Source organism: Gastrolobium bilobum, unplaced genomic scaffold (genome assembly GCF_033153095.1).
Source record: "Gastrolobium bilobum isolate Gb01-03AN ecotype WA unplaced genomic scaffold, APGP_CSIRO_Gbil_v1 utg17055, whole genome shotgun sequence".
Classification (NCBI taxonomy): Eukaryota; Viridiplantae; Streptophyta; class Magnoliopsida; order Fabales; family Fabaceae; genus Gastrolobium; species Gastrolobium bilobum.
In genome coordinates, this window is record NW_026899394.1 from 264191 (window position 1) to 285745 (window position 21555).

Genomic DNA, 21555 nt, shown 5'->3' on the forward strand with positions numbered 1-21555 from the left:
TCTTTGCACGAGACTGGCTATGGCTACCTAATTTAGATCTGGAAAAAAAAGCAATTGAATTATAGAGAGAAATCGAAGAGAAGTGTATTGGAGCTAAATTTGTAATTTTATATCATTTACCCATCAATATTTTTTCCTAAACCAAACATAGGTTTTCAAAATTTTCCTGATAAAAATTTATCCAACCAAACTACTTTTTTTTAACTTCCCCATCTATTTAACTTTCCCTGTGGATCCCCAGTAATGACATTTCCCCGGTGAACTAAAATATACTCGTGAACCAAACACCACCTTAAGCTATAATTGGGGTTTACCAGCATGTTATTTTTAACTTTTTTAGTAAGTGATTCTTGACGTGGGTAATGTTGCAAGTCAATTATTAAACACACATTCATGTTGGCAAGCACTTTTATCGAACAGTGACTTAAATGGTATGTTTTTTAAATTTTTTTATCATAATGCCACGTGAACAATTTTATCAGATTATCATGCGTCTAAATTCGTTACTAGTTGTATCAAACTTGGTTAGGTCACGTGACACATTCCTATTAGTTCAGTCAATTTTTTTCTTATAAAATGTGCACGTGTAACAAATTTGAAGGTGATTAAGTTCGTTACTGCTGGTATCAAACTTGATAAGCTGATGAGAATGTGTCATGTGGCCTAACCAAGTTCACTATAATTGGTAACGAACTTGGATGCGTGATAGTCTGATAAAAAATATTATCTGCATGGCATTTGCAAAAAAATTTGGCAAAATATGACATTTAGTTCATTGTTCCCGACTTTATTGGTTTCAATTTAAAGAAAATTAATTCTTCATGATTACGGATGTCTATTCACCAATGCTGTGAGCAATCAAACGTTTACGAAAACTTTGAATGTCCATTGTCATTAAGAAAGAGTACCCAATTATGGAACAATTTTTTGGTGCCTCAGATATATTAATTAGGTACATTTAATTAAGTTCGTTACTACTAGTATCAAACTTGATAAGCTAATGATAATGTGTCACGTGGTCTAACCAAGTTTCCTATAACATAGCGAAATTGAATGCGTGGTAGTCTGATAAAAAATATTATCTGCGTGGCATTTGCGAAATTTTTTTGGCAAAATATGACATTTAGGTCATTGTTCCCGACTTTATAGGTTTCAGTTTAATCAAAATTAATTCTTCATGATTACAGATGTCTATTTACCAATGCTTTGAGCAACCAAATGTTTACGAAAAGTTTGAATGTCCATTGTCATTAAGAGTACCCAATTATGAAACAAATTTTTGGTGCATCAGATATATTTAATTAGGTATATTTTTCTTTTACTTTTGGAAAAAAATTCAATGTGATGGTAATTTTTTTTTCAAAAGTGGAAAAAAAAGTACGCATATATGTGATACATCAAAGTTTTGTTTCCAACTGTGAGAAAATAAGTAGGCACGACACAATCAAACTTATGCAATAAACAAATTAATAGTATTAAACTAAGGCAAAAATATTTCTGACTCTGCGACAAAAATATTTTGTCTGCCACAAACACATATTTATCAGGATCTAACATCGGATCCTAATGAATATGTGGTTGTGACATATAAATTTTTCTGCCACAGATGCAAAAGAAAGTGGAACCCTAAAACTAGTTAAAAAAATTAATTCAACACATACATACGACAAGTTTGAAGGAAAGGTCTAGAGCATGAGCACAAACCAGACAAATTAAAAGTATAAAATTAATTTCAAAATCAATCCAGCAAATATAGAACAATAAATGATGAAAAAAGTGTATCCTTTTAAAAGGACACATACTTAGGAGGCGTTTGGTAGAGAGAAATTATTTTTTATCCGAAAATCTTAATTCTCAAAAATATACTAGAAAATAAGCTTACTGGGAATGTTATAAGAAGTTGTTTGGTTGGTCAAAATATTTCCAGAAACATTAGATTGATTTTTACGCAGAATTTTCCCGTCCACCAAGATTCTTGAAATACCACATCTTGGATGGCATTATATGTGTTATTTAAAATCTTGGGAATAAAATTTTCCGAGGATAATTTTAGGTTTCTTTATACCAAATATGATAATATCATATTGCCACTGTCAATTTGTTGGAAAAAAAAATGTTCACGTACGACACATTATGTTATATTCTTTTAAGAGAGATACAAGAATAAATTATACGAAAAAGAAAATGGAGGAAAAAATTTGTAATTTAAAATTAAAAAAAAAAACACATTGTATTCATTTAAAAGACCGTCCTTTTAAATAATAGACATTTTTCCCATAAATAATACTCCACATTTACTAATGCTTTAAAATCCTTCTTTCCTGGTTAAACCTTTTGCTTGTCTGGAAGTCCTACTTTTGGCTGAAAACTTTTTCACCTCCTTTATAATGTAGTAAATTTTTTTTTCTCATAAGAGTACTACACAAGCCACGGTCGTAAAGTAGCAAGAATAAATTAATTCATATAATTAAGCATGTAGTGTTTTCCAAACAAAGATAAAATGCAAATAGTTCTTAAACATATCTTGTGAACAAAATATAATGCCATGCAGATATAAAAATGCCCAAGCCAATAAAAAAATATGATGAAATGAAATTATTCCACGCACCATCTCCAACTTATCACATCAAGTCTAATACAATGATAAACATTTTGTCATTTTTTATTGCTACATATGTATTACAGCATTTAGATGAACAGTTAATATTATAACGCGAAGTGTAAAAAATTACATAATACGCATGCAACAATAATTCTTCCCTATAACACAACGCATGTTACAATAATTCTCACTAAGTACAATTATTAACGAACTTAATTTTTAACAACTCACCCAATAGTCCAATACTACCACTAAGAACATTGATTTCCAAAATATTATGATATATCATATAATTAAATCTAAGCATATATAAGTTTTACTTTATGTTTTCATTACATCATTTATCTACCTCCTTTTTTTTTTTACTTGTAAAATTAACATTTTTGTTTTCTTACATATATGAACAAGAAAATTGCTTCTTCCTGGCGAAGCAAACTCGCACCAATAGTGGCAGTACATCCCATCCTCAACAACAGTCGCACACGCATACACTCACTTTTCTCCTTTCTCCATCACCGCCTTCAACGCACAATAAAACTATCATAAACCCTCTCTTCTTTCCCTCGATTTCACTCTGAGAAACACTCTTTCCCTTCTCTCTCTCTCTCTAAAAACTTCTTCATCTCTCTTGTTCTTTTGATCGGAATCGTTATGGCTGAGAGTCTCAACGTCCTCGCCGAGACTCTCTTCCTCCATCCCAAGCCGCCATCAGCGTCGCCGTCTTCCGGCGAGTTTCTACACAAACTGCGCTCTGATGATGCTGTCAGGTTAGGACTCAACGTCTTCTACTCCATTCTCCGGTGCGGTCTCCAGGTAACCGGAGATGGAACCTTGTGCTTCCAATCCTGGTCAGACTCTCAGATTCAGGCGATTTCTTCGTTCGCCTATGCAGTCGCTTCCTCCTCTCGATCTTTGTCAGGTACTCTGTTTGCTCGTTTCTTTGTAATATAGCAAGAGCTTGCTCCTTCTGTTTCGTTTTCTCGCTCTCATAGGATTTTGGCTAGTGTGATCGGTATTATTGTAGTTGCAAGTTGTTACAGCTGTGCTGGTTGCTGATGAAAATGCATTTTTTTTCTTTAAAGTGTTGAAAATGATCTCGTTTTCTGTTTTTAACATTTACTGTTGCTTCGTGTTTGGTTTTGGTTGTTTACGTGAATAGTGGAGCAAGCGGAAGGGGTACTTGTTGCGATTGTGCAGCAGTCGATGGAATTTGCTGTGTGCTATTTGGAGAAATCTGGATTTGATGATGATGATCTAGGAATTCAGGTATGTTTATGTCATGTTACTTTGCAAATCCGGGTCCAGATGAAGTTCCATATATGTATGCAGTGATGGACTCAGCAAATTTTATTTATGTCCCCACATTTAATGGTGGGGTTTAGGGTTGCCCCTGGAAAAAAAAATTAAAAGAAAGTTTCGCGGAATTTTTTTTTACATGATTTATATGAACTTTATGCATGCCATGATCGAGAATGGTACATGCCATATATAATTAATCATGCTTCATGCTACATGGTCTACTTGATCGCTTACATTTCTGAGCGGTGCAGCAATACCAATAATATTTAGATCACAAATGTTGTGAAATTGGAAAAAAGCTGATGATTGTTACGAGATAGATATTTCATTTCTAAGAGATATTACACATGCCTATTAAAAAGTATGCTGTACACATGCCTATCAAAAAAAAATTATGGAATGTTTATGACCGCGGCAGTTGCCCCAATGTAGGTCCGCCGCTGTATGTATGTTTGATGAAAGTAGTGTGCAGGCTTTGCTGAATTTCCAGCAAGAGTTTGAAGAAGTCTAATTTAGTTCTTTTTCCTCTGTTCGAAATTGTCTCTAATTTTCTGTTTAATCGATTGTTATTTGTCGTGTCCTCAAGGATTTTTTTTTTGTTTTGTTTTGGGGGGTGGTGTTATACGCAGTCAATCATTCAGTCAACTTGAACAAGTAGGTACTTGAATGTTATTTTCATATGTTGAGATATATAGTCCCACATTGGTTGGTAATGAGGGAACGAATTTCCCAACATACATACAACCAATGTGGGACTATATATCTCAACATCATACAAATCTTTTATTATAATTCTGTCCATATAACTGCTTTTCCACGAGTGGGATGGAACTTGGAATTATGTTCAAACCCAATAAAGCTACATCATAGTGTATTGAATTGTGTTCTTTTTTGGTAGAATGATGGATTTTTTTTTCTCACTTATTCTTGTTGAATCTTCCAGAACAACATGATACATCTTTTAGAGATAGCTTTGGTTGATGAAATGAATATGGTAGCGGACATGTCACAACCTGCAACTGGAAGTGCCTTGGTAGATATGTTGCCGGTGGTTGATGATTGTTCTGGTAATTATGTGGATGACTACAAAAAATGCCTTCTAGAAGGTATAATGTTAATACCCAATAATGTAACCTGATATTACCCAATAATGTCTCATCATGGTTTTTATGCTAACCTGACTACGCCCTTCTTTTTTTTGTCCTCATCTATAAAAGGGTTCAGATGCTCCAAGGAAGAAAAGTCAGTGGATTGGCTTCTAAAGACTTTAGCTTCTGAACGTGTGCCACATGATAGGCAAGAATCTGGATTCAGTGAACTGACTTATTATCATAATCTCAATCATTTTGTCTTTCTATCCCAGCACTGGGCAGTTGTCCATGGAAAATATACTCCTCGCTTGATCCTGCTGTGCAATAAACTAGCTAAAGTCAAAGATGTATTTGATGAGTGGGCAGTGAGCCAAAATTTTCGAAGGAGACTGTCATTCATTTTGAGGATGTTAAAGATACTTGGAAGTCTTATGAAGGATGTTCCATATGTTGAATATGATGCCTCATTGGTGAGGGCTGTTGCCTCATTTTCAGATACTTTGTCTAATTTGTTTAGACTTGAATTTGAGTTTGTGAATACCTATGCTACCATTGAGGGAAGTTTTGAGAGCATTATTTTAATGGTTGTGGAAGAATTTCTTCATGATGTTCAGGTTATTTTTGGTAATAGCAATATTGCCAAGAATATCCAAGCATGCATAATAGCATCTATATTGGAGAGTTTGGATTCTTCTGTTTGGACATATGACAAGTCTGCTCCAAATTCAAAGCCCCCCTTAGCGTACTTCCCACGATTTGTTGTTTACACACTGAAACTCATTAATGATCTGAAAAGACAAAGGCATCAGATTTCCTTTGAGTGGAAAGACTTTGATGATGAACTTGTTGGTAGTTCTGCTGACTCACAAAATGGTTCTCCTTCGTGCCTTGTTCGTCTGGAATCTGTTCCTTTGATGAAAGAATACACTTTTGAAGAGCTTCTAAAACTGATATTTCCTGCGTCAAGCCAATGGATTGACAGTTTGATGCAACTTGCTTTGTTCCTTCATTCTGAAGGGTTGAAATTAAGGCCAAATTTGGAAAGGTCCAATTCTAGTTTGGCAAAAGTTGCTGGCACATCTGAAGTTGAAAATGCAGTATGCCACGAGGATGAGGCTCTTTTTGGAGATCTTTTCTCTGAGACTGGGCGTTCTGTTGGATCTACAGATGGATGTGAACAACCACCTACTGCTGCTTTAGTTACTAGCTCCAGCTATCAGAATATGCCGATTCAAGCTGCTATAGAACTTTTGAACTTCCTCAAAACGTGCATTTTCTCTGCTGATTGGTATCCTTCTCTATATGTTGATGCCTGCAACAAACTCAGTACTGGAGGCATTGATATTTTGTTTTCCCTAATCAATTGTCAGGGTTGTTGTTCAGAAGATAATATGTCTGATAGTTGCACCCATTCACATGAAGACAGAAAGATTGGGCATATCCATGAACTATGCTTTGATCTTTTGCACAACCTTCTCACAAACCATACTTTGAATGATTCACTTGAAGACTACCTTGTGGAGAAGATCCTAACTGTTGAAAATGGTTCCTTTAGTTATAATGATAGGACCCTGACCCTGCTTGCTCACACATTGTTTTGTAGGGTTGGTTCTGCTGGTAGTTTGTTGAGAACCAAGATTTGTAGGGGATATGTTGCCTTTGTTGTTGAGAAGGCGAAAACTGTTTGCATAAAATGCCCAAGTATCAATGATCTTGCTGGTACTCTTCCCTCATTGTTTCACATTGAGGTAGTTCTTATAGCATTCCATTTGTCTTCTGAAGAAGAGAAGGCAGTGATGGCAAACTTAATCTTTTCAACCCTCAAAGAAGTTGCTAACCTGGCATTAGATTTGAGCAGCACACTGTTGACATGTTGGGCTTTAGTGGTTTCGAGGTTGATCTTAGTTCTTCGTCATATGATATTTCACCAACATACATGTCCAACATCATTGCTTGTAGATGTGCGGTCTAAGTTGAGGGAAGCACCGCTATCTGGGTCATCTATGTCAAATAAGGTTCATGATCAGATGTCATGTTGGTCAACTACTGCATTAAAAAACATTGCTGGTGGATTGGTTGGAGAGGAAGTTTTTGTTAGTAGCTTGATTGGACAACTCATTGATGTTTCTGGGTCTTTTGCTTCACTTGATAGTGATGATTTGGCAATTGAAAACTTAACTTTGAATTGGAAGGATATATATTTTACTTTTTCATTGGTTTTGGGATTTTGGAGAGGCAAAAAGGCCACTGCACTGGAGGATCTAATTGTTGAAAGATATATTTTCACCCTTTGTTGGGATATTCCATATTTACGCTCTGAAGCAGACCTTCCAATTGTACCTTGGAATCAGGATCACTTTGTGGATTTATCCAATATGTTGCATTTTTTCCACTTCAGCCATTTATTCATTGGCCATCCAGAGGTCATTGGGAAGTCCACTACTTTTCTAGATGTTGTATTGAGCTTGCTTCAGCATATAAATGCTTTGCCCGTACAAGAAGGCATTGAGGAATTAGGTTGGTATTTCCTCCGAAATGGAATGTGGCTGTCTCTGGTGCTCTCCTTCACTAATGTTGGCATATGGAGATATTGTGAGGACAGTGCAATTTCTGGACATGGTCTAACCTGGACTGAGAATGCTTTTGGAGGTGAGAAATATGTTAAACTAGCTGGAAGCATGATTTCGTCCATGATTGACTCTGGTCGATTTGCATTGCTAGTGAAGCTGTTCTCATCCTTGCTGAACAAGTATGTGCAGGTTTGTCAGAAAGCTTTCCTTGATATCCTTAGTTACAAGCAAAAGCTTGCTCCTGGGTTTTCACCTTTATTGCTTCTGAAACATGCTGGAATCGACAAAAGCCTGCAGGATGAGCTCCTGGAGAGGAGTGGCTCCAATGCAGGTGAGCTGCAGTCTGTCCTTAGCCTCACGTCAAGGTTGGATGCCGTTGTTAATAAAAACGCTTCAGGAGTTCTTTCTAGAGCTCCTTTGGAGTGTATGTTGCATGGTTTTCCTTTTCACCTTTCTACTTCTAGTGCTACTATGCTTTCTTGTGTTCTTAGCATAAGAGGAATTATATCTGTCCTAGAGGGATCACTTAGAATAAAAGAAGCAGGAAGAAATATTGACTTGGAGACTGAAGTCCTTGGACAAATTCTTGATGCAGTAACAATTATCAAGTATGATAGGATCTTTGAAGGTGTTCATCAGAAATGTGACACTATCTATCACAGCTTGAGTGCAGAACTGGAATTGTCAAATTATGCAAACTTAATTCTAATGAAGCAAATGGAAGGGTTTCTGAAGGACATCAATGCTGGAGGTGTAAATGATTGCAGTGTCCATGAATGGATAATCTGCAAAATTATTGAGATATTAAGCGGCCTAAGAAAAGACCCTTCAAAGTCTGTTGTATTTCATTTTTATCTTGGTGTTGAAAATGTGCATGGGCAGATGAGTAGGCTTTTGCAGTTGAATCGTGGTGACTGTTTAGTTCTTATTGATTGTCTAGATACCTGCTACTCTGAATCAGTGAATGTGAAGGTTCTTGGTTTCTTTGTGGATCTTTTATCTGGAGATCAATTTCCTGATCTCAGGATGAGGATACAAAGGAAGTTCCTTGAAAGAGATATACATTGCGTATCAACGTGGTTGGAGAAGAGGCTTTTGGGAAGCATAATTAAATTAGATAGTGGTATCAACTCTGGAAAAGGGAGCTCCATTTCTCTTCGGGAATCAACAATGAACTTTTTGTTGTGCCTTCTATCACCACCCTCTGAAGAACAGTCAAAAGAATTGCAACATCATATTTTTAATTCTGCACTGCTGTCACTTGATGCTGCGTTTTTGCTATTTGACATACATGTAGCAAAGTCATATTTCAATTTCATTGTTCAAATTTCAAGAGAGGAGTTCTTGATGAAACAGCTTTTGATGAAGACTTTAACGTTGATGGAGAAACTGGTGGGCAATGAAAATCTGCTTCCAGGACTGAAGTTTTTATTTGGCTTTATTGAAACTGTCCTGAGCGATTGCGGATCTGGTAAAATTTCCTTGCAAAGGACCACTAAGAAGTGTTCTTCTGGCAATAGTCTCGGGGTAGGACATGCGTCTGCTGGACTGGTTGGATCCAGAAAAAATTCTGAGACATTCATTCTCTCTGCTAATCAAGAGGGGGGTTCAACCTCTCTGGAATGTGATGCAACTTCTGTAGATGAGGATGAGGATGATGCAACTTCTGATGGTGAGGTTCTTAGCATTGACAAAGATGATGAAGAGGATGCTAACAGTGAAAGGGCTCTTGCCTCCAAAGTTTGCACATTTACTTCCAGTGGCAGCAATTTCATGGAGCAGCATTGGTATTTCTGCTATACATGTAACCTGACTTTATCAAAAGGCTGCTGCTCAGTCTGTGCCAAGGTTTGTCATCGAGGACATCGTGTTGTCTATTCACGCTCAAGCCGATTCTTCTGTGACTGTGGAGCTGGGGGTGTTAGCGGTAGTAATTGTCAGTGCCTGAAACCTCGGAAATTCACTGGAGACAGCACTGCTCCTGCTCGTGGGTCTAATACTTTTCAGTCATTTTTACCCTTTTCCGAGGATGGAGATCAGCTGCCTGATAGTGATTCAGATTTTGAAGAGGACATCAGTTCAGATATAGATAACTCACTCAGATTATGTATTCCAAAAGAGCTTCAAGAAGGAATTCCATTGTTATTGGAAGAACTTGGTATTGAGACTCAGGTGCTCGATCTTTGCTCTTCTTTGATGCCATCTATAATTAGCAGACGTGACTCTCACCATTATAAGGATAAGAAGATCAGTTTGGGTGGAGACAAGGTGATTTCCCATGGTGTTGATCTCTTGCAATTGAAGAAAGCATATAAAAGTGGATCATTTGATCTTAAGATAAAGGTTGATTATTCAAATGCAAAGGAGCTTAAATCACATTTAACAAGTGGTTCTCTTGCGAAGTCTTTGCTCAGTGTTAGTGTAAGAGGTCGACTTGCTGTTGGTGAAGGTGATAAAGTTGCTATATATGATGTTGGACAGTTAATTGGTCAAGCTACTATTTCACCTGTGACAGTTGACAAGACCAATGTAAAACCTCTTTCTAAAAATGTTGTCCGTTTTGAAATTGTACAACTCATGTTCAATCCTGTGGTTGAGAACTATCTTGTTGTAGCAGGCTATGAGGATTGCCAGGTCCTGACATTGAATCCTCGTGGTGAAGTGATTGACCGCCTTGCCATTGAACTAGCCTTGCAAGGTGGTGCATATATTAGATATGTGGATTGGGTTCCAGGTTCACAAGTTCAATTAATGGTTGTAAGTAACAGATTTGTCAAGATATATGACCTTTCCCTGGACAATATCAGTCCAATGCACTACTTCACTTTGTCAGATGACATGATTGTGGATGCCATTCTTTATCCAGCTTCCCAGGGACGAATGTTTCTTGTTGTTCTTTCAGAAAATGGAAACATATTCAGGTTAGAGTTGTCAGGCAAAGGAAATGTTGGGGCTTTGCCATTGAAAGAACTTGTACAACTTCAGGGAAAAGAAATTCACGCAAAGGGATCATCGTTGTACTTCTCTTCAGCTTACAAGCTACTCTTCGTATCTTTTCAAGATGGTACTACACTGATAGGTCAGCCAAGCTCTGATGCAGCCTCTCTAGTTGAGATGTGTTTTGTATATGAAGAACAAGAGAGTAAGCTGCGGCCTGCTGGAGTACATCATTGGAAAGAATTGCTTGCTGGCAGTGGATTATTTGTTTGCTTATCAACAGTGAAATCGAATTCTGCTCTTGCTATGTCAATGGGGGAATATGAGATACTTGCACAGAGTTTGCGACATTCAGTGGGTTCAACCTCTCCTATAATTGGTATGACTGCATACAAACCGCTATCAAAGGACAAAATCCACTGTCTTGTCTTACACGATGATGGTAGCCTTCAAATATATTCACATGCTCCTGCTGGTGTGGATGCTGGTGTCATTGCAGCATCTGAGAAAGTTAAGAAATTGGGTTCTGGTATCTTGAATAAAGCCTATGCTGGTGCAAATCCCGAATTTCCTCTTGATTTTTTTGAGAAGACCATGTGCATTACACCGGATGTGAAACTGGGTGGTGATGCCATCAGAAATGGAGATTCTGAAGGAGCTAAACAGAGTTTGGTAAATGAGGATGGTTTTCTAGAGAGTCCTAGTCCTGCAGGTTTCAAGGTATCCTTTATTCTCTTGGGAGTTATTGTTGTTTTCAAGTGAATATTTGTTATCGCCATACTTTTTGGCATACCTCTGTTTTTCAGTATGAGGGGGGGTGGTGTTCGCCAACTTTTAAAAACCAGATATTTGATATAGTGGGGCTGGTTTTTATATGTAGGTTGTTTGGTTATCACCCAAAATTTAAAAAACTAGTTCTTATTTGAACCAAATTTGAGACAAAACTAGTTCTTGTGATTTTAATCCAAAATTCCTTAGACTGATTCTCTTCCTTTTCATTTTCCCTTTCCCTCATCTTCAACTAGATTTAATGGTGGTTATTAATAATATATAGTTGTGGGGACCACTCATTCATCCAATGGTCAATAAGCATGCCAAGTTTTTTTAAATTTAGACAATCATAATTTTTCATATTTATATAAATAAATTCAATAATGGAATTAGTTTTGAAGCATTTTCGAACCAAACTAAACCCTATTTTGAACTGGTTTGTTTTTATATGGATTTCTGTATCTATTTCTACCTTTTACCATTTTAAACTAGTTTTAGAAATTGTCAAACACCGCCTAGATGATTCAGTAACGATCCTCGTCAGTTTAGAAATGCTCTCCATCAATTCTGAAAGGGGGCCAAAACGAATTTCGTAATAATTTGGTTCTGATCTTTGCATTTGATACTTCATAAAGGGGATATAGTTGCAGAACTCCCATTCCTTGCTCTCTTTTCATGTCTTAAATTTTACCACATATTGGGGAAAATATGTGATTGCTTAGTTGATGAAGTAAGTTGTGTCTGGCACACATTATGATCTGTAAAGTTTGACCTGGACATTATCTAAGTATGGCAAGGTTTTCTTATTCAGCAGTAATCAATGAAGTATTCAGAGTTTTTCTTGGAATTTGTCTTGTATAATTGCAAGGGTTCTATCCAGAATACTGGAAACGGGAAGGGGTTCTTTTTTATATATGGTGCCCCTTCAAACTAGTACATTTTATGTCAATATGGTGATGGAAATAATGTTAGTTGCTTTTGATGTAATGTGTGTCTTTCAAAAGTGATTGATCATAGTTTTTTTTCCCCTTATGTCTTTCTTTATGCACTTTTACAGATATCTGTCTCCAATTCAAATCCTGATATAGTAATGGTTGGTTTTCGAGTTCATGTGGGTAATACATCAGCAAGCTACATACCTTCTAGTATTTCTATTTTCCAGAGGGTTATTAAATTAGATGAAGGAATGAAGTTCTGGTATGATATTCCATTTACTGTTGCGGAGTCTCTTCTTGCGGATGAAGAATTTACAATCTCAGTTGGACCAACCTTTAATGGCTCAACACTTCCCAGAATAGACTCACTTGAAGTTTATGGCCGAGCTAAAGATGAATTTGGTTGGAAAGAGAAAATGGATGCAGTTTTAGATATGGAAGCAAGAGTACTTGGTTCAAATTCGTCACTCAGCGGATCTGGAAAAAAGCGCCGATCAATGCAGTCTGCTCCTATTCAGGAGCAGGTAATTGCAGATGGGCTTAAGTTAATTACTAAGTTTTATTCATCATGTAGGCAACAGGATTGCTCAAGGCTTGAGGAAGCAAGGACAGAACTGGGAAAACTCAAGTGCAAGCAATTACTGGAAACAATATTTGAGAGTGACAGGGAACCAATTCTGCAGGCTTCTGCTACTCGTGTCTTGCAGGCAGTTTTTCCCAAGAAAGAGATATACCATCAAGTAGTTTATATTATCTTTTGCTTCTCTACAACAAGTTTGTTTTGTTCATTACTTCTGCTTACTTATGGTGCTATTATTACTATATGGACTCTTCTCACATTAGGTTAAGGATACCATGCGGCTTCTTGGAGTGGTCAAATCATCTTCGCTACTATCGTCAAGGCTTGGGATAGGTGGTACTGCAGGAAGTTGGATCATTGAAGAGTTCACGGCCCAGATGCGTGCAGTTTGTAAGATTGCGTTGCAACGACGATCAAATTTAGCAATATTTCTGGAGACAAATGGTATAGTTGTGTTTGCTGATTGAATCTTAAATGCATAGCACTTAACTTCTCCTTATCTGTTTATAAGTACATAAACTAGGTAGACGAGTACACATGCACATGGTCAATATAAACATCCTTATTTGCTGCATACTATAACTAATTGCCTACGATGAGATTATATCTCCTCCTTAAGTTAAATCTCTGATTTAATACGGGGTTTTGAACTTCATTTTCTACTGTCAAAATCAAGTCTTGATTTGTTCTTGTATTTTGTTTTAGAAATAATCATATTTCTATTTCTTCCCACAAATTATCTACTTTGTGTTCCTAAGTTGTCTACTGTTTGTCATTGGAATCTAACTCCGTGACTTCATGATTTTAATACGGTATGAAATATGTTGAAAATTGAAATTATCTGTTAAAGTTTTCCTATAATAATGATGGAAAATCTGATGTTTTGTCAATTAAATATTTTTCATGCTAATTTTCATGTGTTTTTCTTGATTTTGCACTATCCAGATTGGGTCAGTGCCTCTTGCTGGTTGAGGTGCTGCTCTGGAGCTTTAGGCACACCTTTCTGGTTAAATCAGGGCATGCCTTCTGCTTCTAATTTATAAAAAACTCAAAAAACACAGCCATCTAACTTGCTTGCTGTGATGATAAAGGGTGTAGTAATGTTAAAAAATTACTACTTACCTGTCTTTGGAACTCCTGGCAGTGTCCAGTTCAGTGTTGTTAAAATCGCGGTTTTACACGTAGGATCGTTCGATCCTACGATTTTTGGTGTCTTAGCGATTCAGATCGCAACAAAAATCGCATTTTGGTAGGATCGTCTTGCAAAATCGTAAAATCGTTCTGTTTCTGAGCTTTTATTAAAAGACCCAAAATACCCAAATTTCAAACAGTAACCCACAACCCAGAAAATACCCATAACCCAAAAACACTTCAGATCCAAAAACACAAAGCCGTAAGTTAGAAAATCCCTAAAAGACTATATTTCCTCCTCACCTTGCTTGAAACACAACATTCTTACTCTGCAACAAGATGCCATCTCCCTCTTCTTGCGACGAATGAAGGTGGCTGAACAATGATTCTTCTGAGTTTGGCTATCTCCATGTGCGAACAAATTTTCTCTTCTTCTCTCTCTCTCTCTCTCTCTGCTATTCTTCGTAATTTGTTCAAGTGAAGTGACCATTTGGATTTTTTTTAATGAAGGAATATATTATTTTTTAATGCTTCTGTATGTAAAGTGATGTGTTGAAATCATTCTGACCATAATATATTTTACTCCATTCTATAAGTAAAGTGGTGTCTTCTATTTTTTAATAAAATATTTCATTTTATTCCATTATTTTATTTTTTTAATGCTTCTATTTATAAAGCACTGTTTGTTGAAACCACTCTTATTGTGACCATATTTTATTTGGTGTAATTCTATGTATAACTTTTATATTATTTTTATGAATTTTGTAATTGATATAAGTCATTTTACATGCATATATATAGTTGAATATAATTTTGTATGTAAAGTAGTAGAATCTTATGATCCGTGTCGATCCCACGATTTACGATTCTATCAGCCCCGCACCGGTAACATTGGTTCGGTTTAGGGTCAGTGGCGGACCTGTTTGGTCACCTTTGTCCGCAAGTGCGGACATAAACCTCTGAGATTTTTTTTTTAAAAAAAAAAAACATAGTAGTAGAGTGAGTCAATCTAGCAGCATTGGATAACCTCAATTGTTTTTTATAAATGGCGGCTGTAAGCTGTGACTTGACTTTCATCCCAACAAGTCTAGTGCGGAAATACCACTGCCTTTGTGATAAGGATTCTATGATCTTTATAAAGAAAAAAACTTATTTCTAGGTGGGATAGGTAATCAGTTAATGGCTCTATTCAGTTGAATGCATATGGTCAATATATGCCTACAATAATTATACCTTTTTACAAATATTCCGAGTTTACTAATCTATGTGAAAAGCTTTTTTTCTTTAATAAAAAATTTCGGGGGCAAACCCCCGTCATTAAATGTGCAGACATAAATAATATTTTCTGGGTCCGCCACTGTTTAGGGTTATTGTAAGTCTCTCATGATTTTTAAAGTTAAAACGCCCTATTGATTACCTTCCACCTTTGTCCTCTGAAGAAGTCAGAAAACTTTTTTTTTGTCTTCCGAGGTTTACTTGTATACTGTTGGGGCTCTTCTGCATATTTCTACGTTGTCCCCACCTTAGCCATTCCATTTCTGGTCTCACTCTATTGTTAATAAAAATGGAATTTCATTAATAATTCAAGAATATAAATTATTAATGAAATCTATTGAATCATGGGCCAGATTCTGCGCCTTTATTCTTTCTATTTTCTAATTTATTCTATTCTAAGAAAAGGGAAATAAAGAAGTGAGGGTTCGTGCCAGCCCTACCCTTATTAGTTGACAGTTCTTGCCAACTCCCAAAGCCTGATTCACTCCTGATCGACAAATCCGGAACAATCTTTGATCGCAGATTGTCTCTTCTCCTAGACTTGACTGATCTCATCATCTCTCCAAGGGACTTGGCTCTTCCCCGGCTCGAGAGATAGGACAAAAACTGCTTACTTCAATTCCATTGGCTGAAAGTCACGAAACAGTTGATGAGACATAGCAGCGTCAAGATCTCAGCCCTAGCCGTATGATGAGGCCCTTCCTGTTTAAGGGATCAAACTTAAATGCTGATTTCGACTCTTAGAATCTGGATGACCTACTGTTTTGACTATGTTAAAGCTGGATCGGTTAGTTCTGGGATGATTGATGCTTTCCATATATCAGCATTATAGAAGTACAGCTTTAGTTTTGTGTGTTCTTTACTTCTTTCCGACAGGAATGACTTGGCTGCCTTGCCCCTTCTTTCCTTATCTATTGACATAGATAAAAATATCTTTTCTGCCTAACGTTCCTATCTGTTGCTCTCTCTCTCTCTCTCGCGGTACATGTGCTCCTGCTTGAGAGCCAAATATTTTTTGTTTTGAACAAAACTGGGGAGAAAATTCTTTGAATTTAAAATATAATTATGAGACATTAGTATCTAGTCATTGTGTGCAATAATTTTATTAGAAGATGCTTCTTTTTTATTTTATTTTTCCATGTATTATTATGGTATGATGTTTTAATTATAGGGAGCACTCTCATTGATACCAACTAGTGTAATATTTATAATTCAATTCTATAGAAATTCAATGTAAGAATTTTACCTCGTAGTTTAAGCTTATTATTGGTTACTAAGGTTTTATCTTTTGTGCATGGCTAGCTCTTGCTACGTTCTTTTTTTGTGTGACCTCATAAATTATATTATTAAAATGATTGCAGTGCTATTATTGTGAATCAAGAGAAATAGTAATTCTGCCCAGTGTGGACATATTTGTTCTTTTGCTACCATTCTAATATATGATATAAGCTTCTTCTTTTGCTGTTGTAGGCTCAGAAGTGGTGGATGCACTTATGGAAGTTTTATGGGGAATTTTGGACTTTGAGCAGCCTGACACACAAACCATGAATAACATTGTTATGTCTGCAGTTGAACTTATTTATTGCTATGCTGAATGCTTGGCCCTGCATGGAAAAGATGCAGGAGTGCACTCTGTAGCACCTGCTGTTGTATTACTTAAGAAACTTCTCTTTTCATCCAATGAGGCTGTTCAGACTGCTAGCAGGTATTTTTGCTCATTCCATTTTCATTTTCATTTTTTTTGAATTTGATATTCAGGTTTTCACACATTTCTTTTCCAGTTTGGCCATATCTTCAAGATTACTTCAGGTCCCTTTTCCGAAGCAGACCATGTTAGCTACAGATGATGCTGTTGAGAGTGTAGTGTCAGTTCCTGGCCCTGCTGACACAAGTGCTGGAAATAACCAAGTCATGATTGAAGAAGACACTATCACTTCATCTGTTCAATATTGTTGTGATGGTTGCTCTACTGTACCTATACCTAGGCGAAGATGGCATTGTACTGTTTGTCCTGATTTTGACTTGTGTGAGGATTGTTATGAAGTATTAGATGCAGACCGACTTCCTCCACCGCACTCTAGAGATCATCCTATGACAGCAATTCCAATTGAAGTGGATTCAGTGGGAGATGGCAATGAATTTCACTTCACACCTGATGATGTTAGTGACCCAAACTTGTTGCCCGTACCTACTGATATCAACATGCAGAATTCTTCTCCATCAATTCATGTCTTGGAACCCAATGATTCTGGAGAATTTGCTGCTTCAATGACTGATCCTGTCTCAATATCTGCTTCAAAACGGGCAATAAATTCCTTACTTCTTTGTGAACTTCTTGAACAATTGAAAGGTTGGATGGATACAACCTCTGGAGTCCGGGCAATCCCTGTTATGCAGCTTTTCTACAGGTTGTCATCTACTGTGGGTGGACCTTTTATAGACAGCTCAAAGCCAGATAGCTTGGATCTAGAGAAACTAATCAAGTGGTTTTTGGATGAGATTAATATCAACAGACCATTTGTAGCCCGAACCCGGTCATCATTTGGGGAAGTTGCAATCCTGGTCTTCATGTTTTTCACATTGATGCTTCGAAACTGGCATCAGCCTGGTGCTGATGGTTCCATGCCAAGACAGAGTGGAACTACTGACACACATGACAAAAATGTAATCCAATTTCCACCATCCACTTCTGCCACTGCTAAGACTCCAGTAGATGACCAGGAGAAGAATGACTTTGCATCTCAGCTGCTTCGAGCTTGTGATTCTCTTAGGCAGCAATCTTTTGTAAATTATTTAATGGATATATTGCAGCAGCTAGTGCATGTTTTCAAATCTCCTGTTAACAATGAAGGTGTGCATAGTAATGCTGGTCCTGGATGTGGGGCTCTGCTCACAGTACGTAGAGATTTACCAGCTGGTAATTTTTCACCTTTCTTTTCTGATTCATATGCCAAAGTGCATCGAACAGATATCTTTATGGACTACCACAGGCTTTTGCTAGAGAATGCTTTCCGACTGGTGTACACCCTTGTTCGGCCAGAAAAGCATGACAAAACTGGGGAAAAGGAAAAGGTCTACAAGTTGTCATATGGTAAGGATTTGAAGCTAGATGGATATCAAGATGTTCTCTGCAGTTACATTAACAACCCTCATACCAATTTTGTAAGAAGATATGCCAGGAGGCTTTTCCTGCATCTCTGTGGGAGCAAGTCTCATTATTACAGTGTTCGGGACTCTTGGCAGTTCTCTAGTGAAGTCAAGAGACTTTATAAACACATAAACAAGTGTGGTGGTTTTCAAAATAATCCCATCCCATATGAAAGAAGTGTAAAGATTGTCAAGTGCCTTTCCACTATGGCGGAAGTAGCAGCTGCACGTCCTCGGAACTGGCAGAAATACTGTTTAAGACATGGAGATATTTTGTCTTTCCTGATGAATGGAATATTTTATTTTGGGGAGGAGTCTGTTATTCAGACTCTTAAACTTCTCAATTTTGCCTTCTATACAGGGAAAGATGCTGGTCACCCTTCACAAAAAACGGAATCAGGAGAAATAAGTTCAAGCAAATCAGGTATCATATCTCAAGAATCAAAGAAGAAAAAGAAAGGTGAAGATGGACCTGAATCTGGTTTGGAGAAGTCCTATTTGGATATGGAGACAGCGGTAGATGTCTTCACTGACAAGAGTGGCAATATCTTAAAGCAGTTCATAGATTGTTTTCTTCTGGAGTGGAATTCAATCACTGTGCGTGCAGAGGCTAAATTAGTTCTGTATGGTGTCTGGCATCATGCTAAACCGATGTTTAAGGAAACTATGCTAATGACTCTCTTGCAGAAAGTTAAGTCCCTCCCGATGTATGGTCAGAATATTGTGGAGTATACAGAACTTGTTACTTGGTTGCTTGGAAGATCCCCTGATACCAGCTCAAAACACCAGATTTCTGAACTTGTGGACCGATGCTTGACTCCTGATGTAATTAGGTGCATCTTTGAGACACTCCATTCACAGAATGAGCTGTTAGCTAACCATCCAAATTCTCGCATATATAATACTTTGAGTGGCTTAGTGGAATTTGATGGATACTATCTTGAGAGTGAACCTTGTGTTGCCTGCAGCTCCCCTGAAGTACCTTACAGCAGGATGAAGCTAGAATCTCTGAAATCTGAGACGAAGTTCACTGATAACCGAATCATAGTTAAATGCACTGGGAGTTACACAATCCAGACTGTGACAATGAATGTTCATGATGCCAGAAAGTCGAAATCAGTGAAGGTTCTTAACCTATACTATAATAACAGGCCAGTTACTGACTTATCAGAGTTGAAAAATAACTGGTCTTTATGGAAGCGTGCAAAAAGTTGCCATCTTGCTTTCAATCAGACTGAACTCAAAGTTGAATTTCCAATTCCAATTACAGCTTGCAACTTTATGATTGAACTGGATTCATTCTATGAAAATCTTCAGGCATTGTCTCTCGAACCATTGCAATGCCCACGGTGTAGTCGTCCAGTCACAGATAAGCATGGTATATGTGGCAATTGTCATGAAAATGCCTATCAATGTAGGCAATGTCGTAACATCAATTATGAGAACTTGGATTCTTTTCTATGCAATGAGTGTGGTTACAGCAAATATGGGCGGTTTGAATTTAATTTCATGGCAAAGCCTAGTTTTACATTTGATAATATGGAGAATGATGAAGATATGAAGAAGGGATTAGCAGCCATAGAGTCTGAGTCAGAGAATGCTCATAGGCGATACCAGCAACTTTTGGGCTTCAAAAAGCCCTTGCTTAAAATTGTATCAAGCATTGGTGACAGTGAAATAGACTCACAACAGAAGGACTCTGTGCAGCAAATGATGGTTTCTTTACCTGGCCCCTCATGTAAAATCAATCGGAAAATTGCTCTTCTTGGAGTGCTCTATGGTGAGAAGTGCAAAGCTGCTTTCGATTCTGTCAGCAAAAGTGTTCAGACACTGCAAGGGCTACGCAAGGTGTTGATGAATTATCTGCACCAGAAGCATTCTGATAATAGTGTGGCTTCAAGATTTGTGGTTTCCAGATCACCAAATAATTGCTATGGCTGTGCGACCACATTTGTAACACAATGTCTAGAACTATTACAGGTGCTAGCAAGGCATCCAAATTCTAAGAAGCAACTTGTTTCAGCTGGCATTTTGTCCGAGTTATTTGAGAATAACATTCATCAAGGTCCTAAAGCTGCTCGTGTCCAAGCAAGGATAGTCCTTTGTTCTTTATCTGAAGGTGATGTAAATGCAGTTACTGAATTGAACAGCCTGATACAGAAGAAAGTTTTGTACTGCCTTGAGCATCATCGCTCCATGGACATTGCAGTGACTACGCGTGAGGAGTTGCTATTACTTTCTGAGGTGTGTTCTTTAGCTGATGAATTCTGGGAATCAAGATTACGGGTTGTGTTTCAGTTATTGTTTTCTTCCATCAAGTTAGGTGCCAAACATCCTGCCATATCTGAGCATGTCATTCTTCCTTGTCTGAGAATTATATCTCAGGCATGCACACCTCCAAAACCTGAGACGCCAGACAAAGAGCAAGGTCTTGGGAAGTCTTCTGCAAAGACAAAGGATGAGAGTAATCAAAATACATCTGGATCCTTGACTGGTGCTGTCACTGTCAGTGGAACAAAAACATTTCCAGACTCATCAGAAAGAAATTGGGATGCCACACCCAAGACTCAGGATATTCAATTATTGAGCTACTCAGAATGGGAGAGGGGAGCTTCCTATCTTGATTTTGTTAGAAGGCAATACAAAGTGTCTCAGGCTGTCAAAGGTACTGGCCAGAGGTCACGTCCCCAAAGGCATGAATACCTGGCACTTAAATATGCTCTGAGGTGGAAGCGTCGGGCTGGTAAAGCAGCTAAAAATGACTTATCAGTGTTTGAGTTGGGATCATGGGTTAAAGAACTTGTTTTAAGTGCTTGTTCTCAATCTATTAGATCAGAGATGTGCACGCTCATAAGCTTGCTTTGTGCTCAAAGTTCATCCAGACGATTTCGGTTGCTGAACCTAGTTGTTTCTTTGTTACCTGATGCACTTTCGGCTGGTGAAAGTGCTGCGGAATATTTTGAGTTGCTATTCAAGATGATAGATTCAGAGGATGCTCTTTTATTTTTGACTGTTCGGGGGTGTCTACGGACAATTTGTACTCTAATTACCAAAGAAGTTGGTAATGTTGAGTCTTTGGAAAGGAGTCTACACATTGATATAACTCAAGGATTTATTCTTCACAAACTCATAGAGCTTCTTGGTAAATTCTTTGAGGTTCCAAATATCAGATCCAGGTAAGATTGCTGATTGAATAGTTTTACTTTTGAGTTTAATG

The 21555-nt window shown here is 37.4% G+C and overlaps 1 protein-coding gene across 1 annotated transcript in view; it reads left to right on the forward strand.

Moving 5' to 3' along the window:
• The first annotated feature begins 3253 nt into the window (after positions 1-3253).
• The window catches only part of LOC133290198 (auxin transport protein BIG), a 29218-nt gene continuing 10916 nt past the window's right edge, over positions 3254-21555 (forward strand). Inside the window, exons 1-8 of the mRNA XM_061488256.1 lie at positions 3254-3521; positions 3762-3868; positions 4845-5007; positions 5119-11219; positions 12328-12945; positions 13049-13229; positions 16662-16896; positions 16973-21514. Coding sequence (XP_061344240.1) covers positions 3254-3521; positions 3762-3868; positions 4845-5007; positions 5119-11219; positions 12328-12945; positions 13049-13229; positions 16662-16896; positions 16973-21514 — 12215 coding nt within the window. The remainder of the gene's footprint in view (positions 3522-3761; positions 3869-4844; positions 5008-5118; positions 11220-12327; positions 12946-13048; positions 13230-16661; positions 16897-16972; positions 21515-21555) is intronic.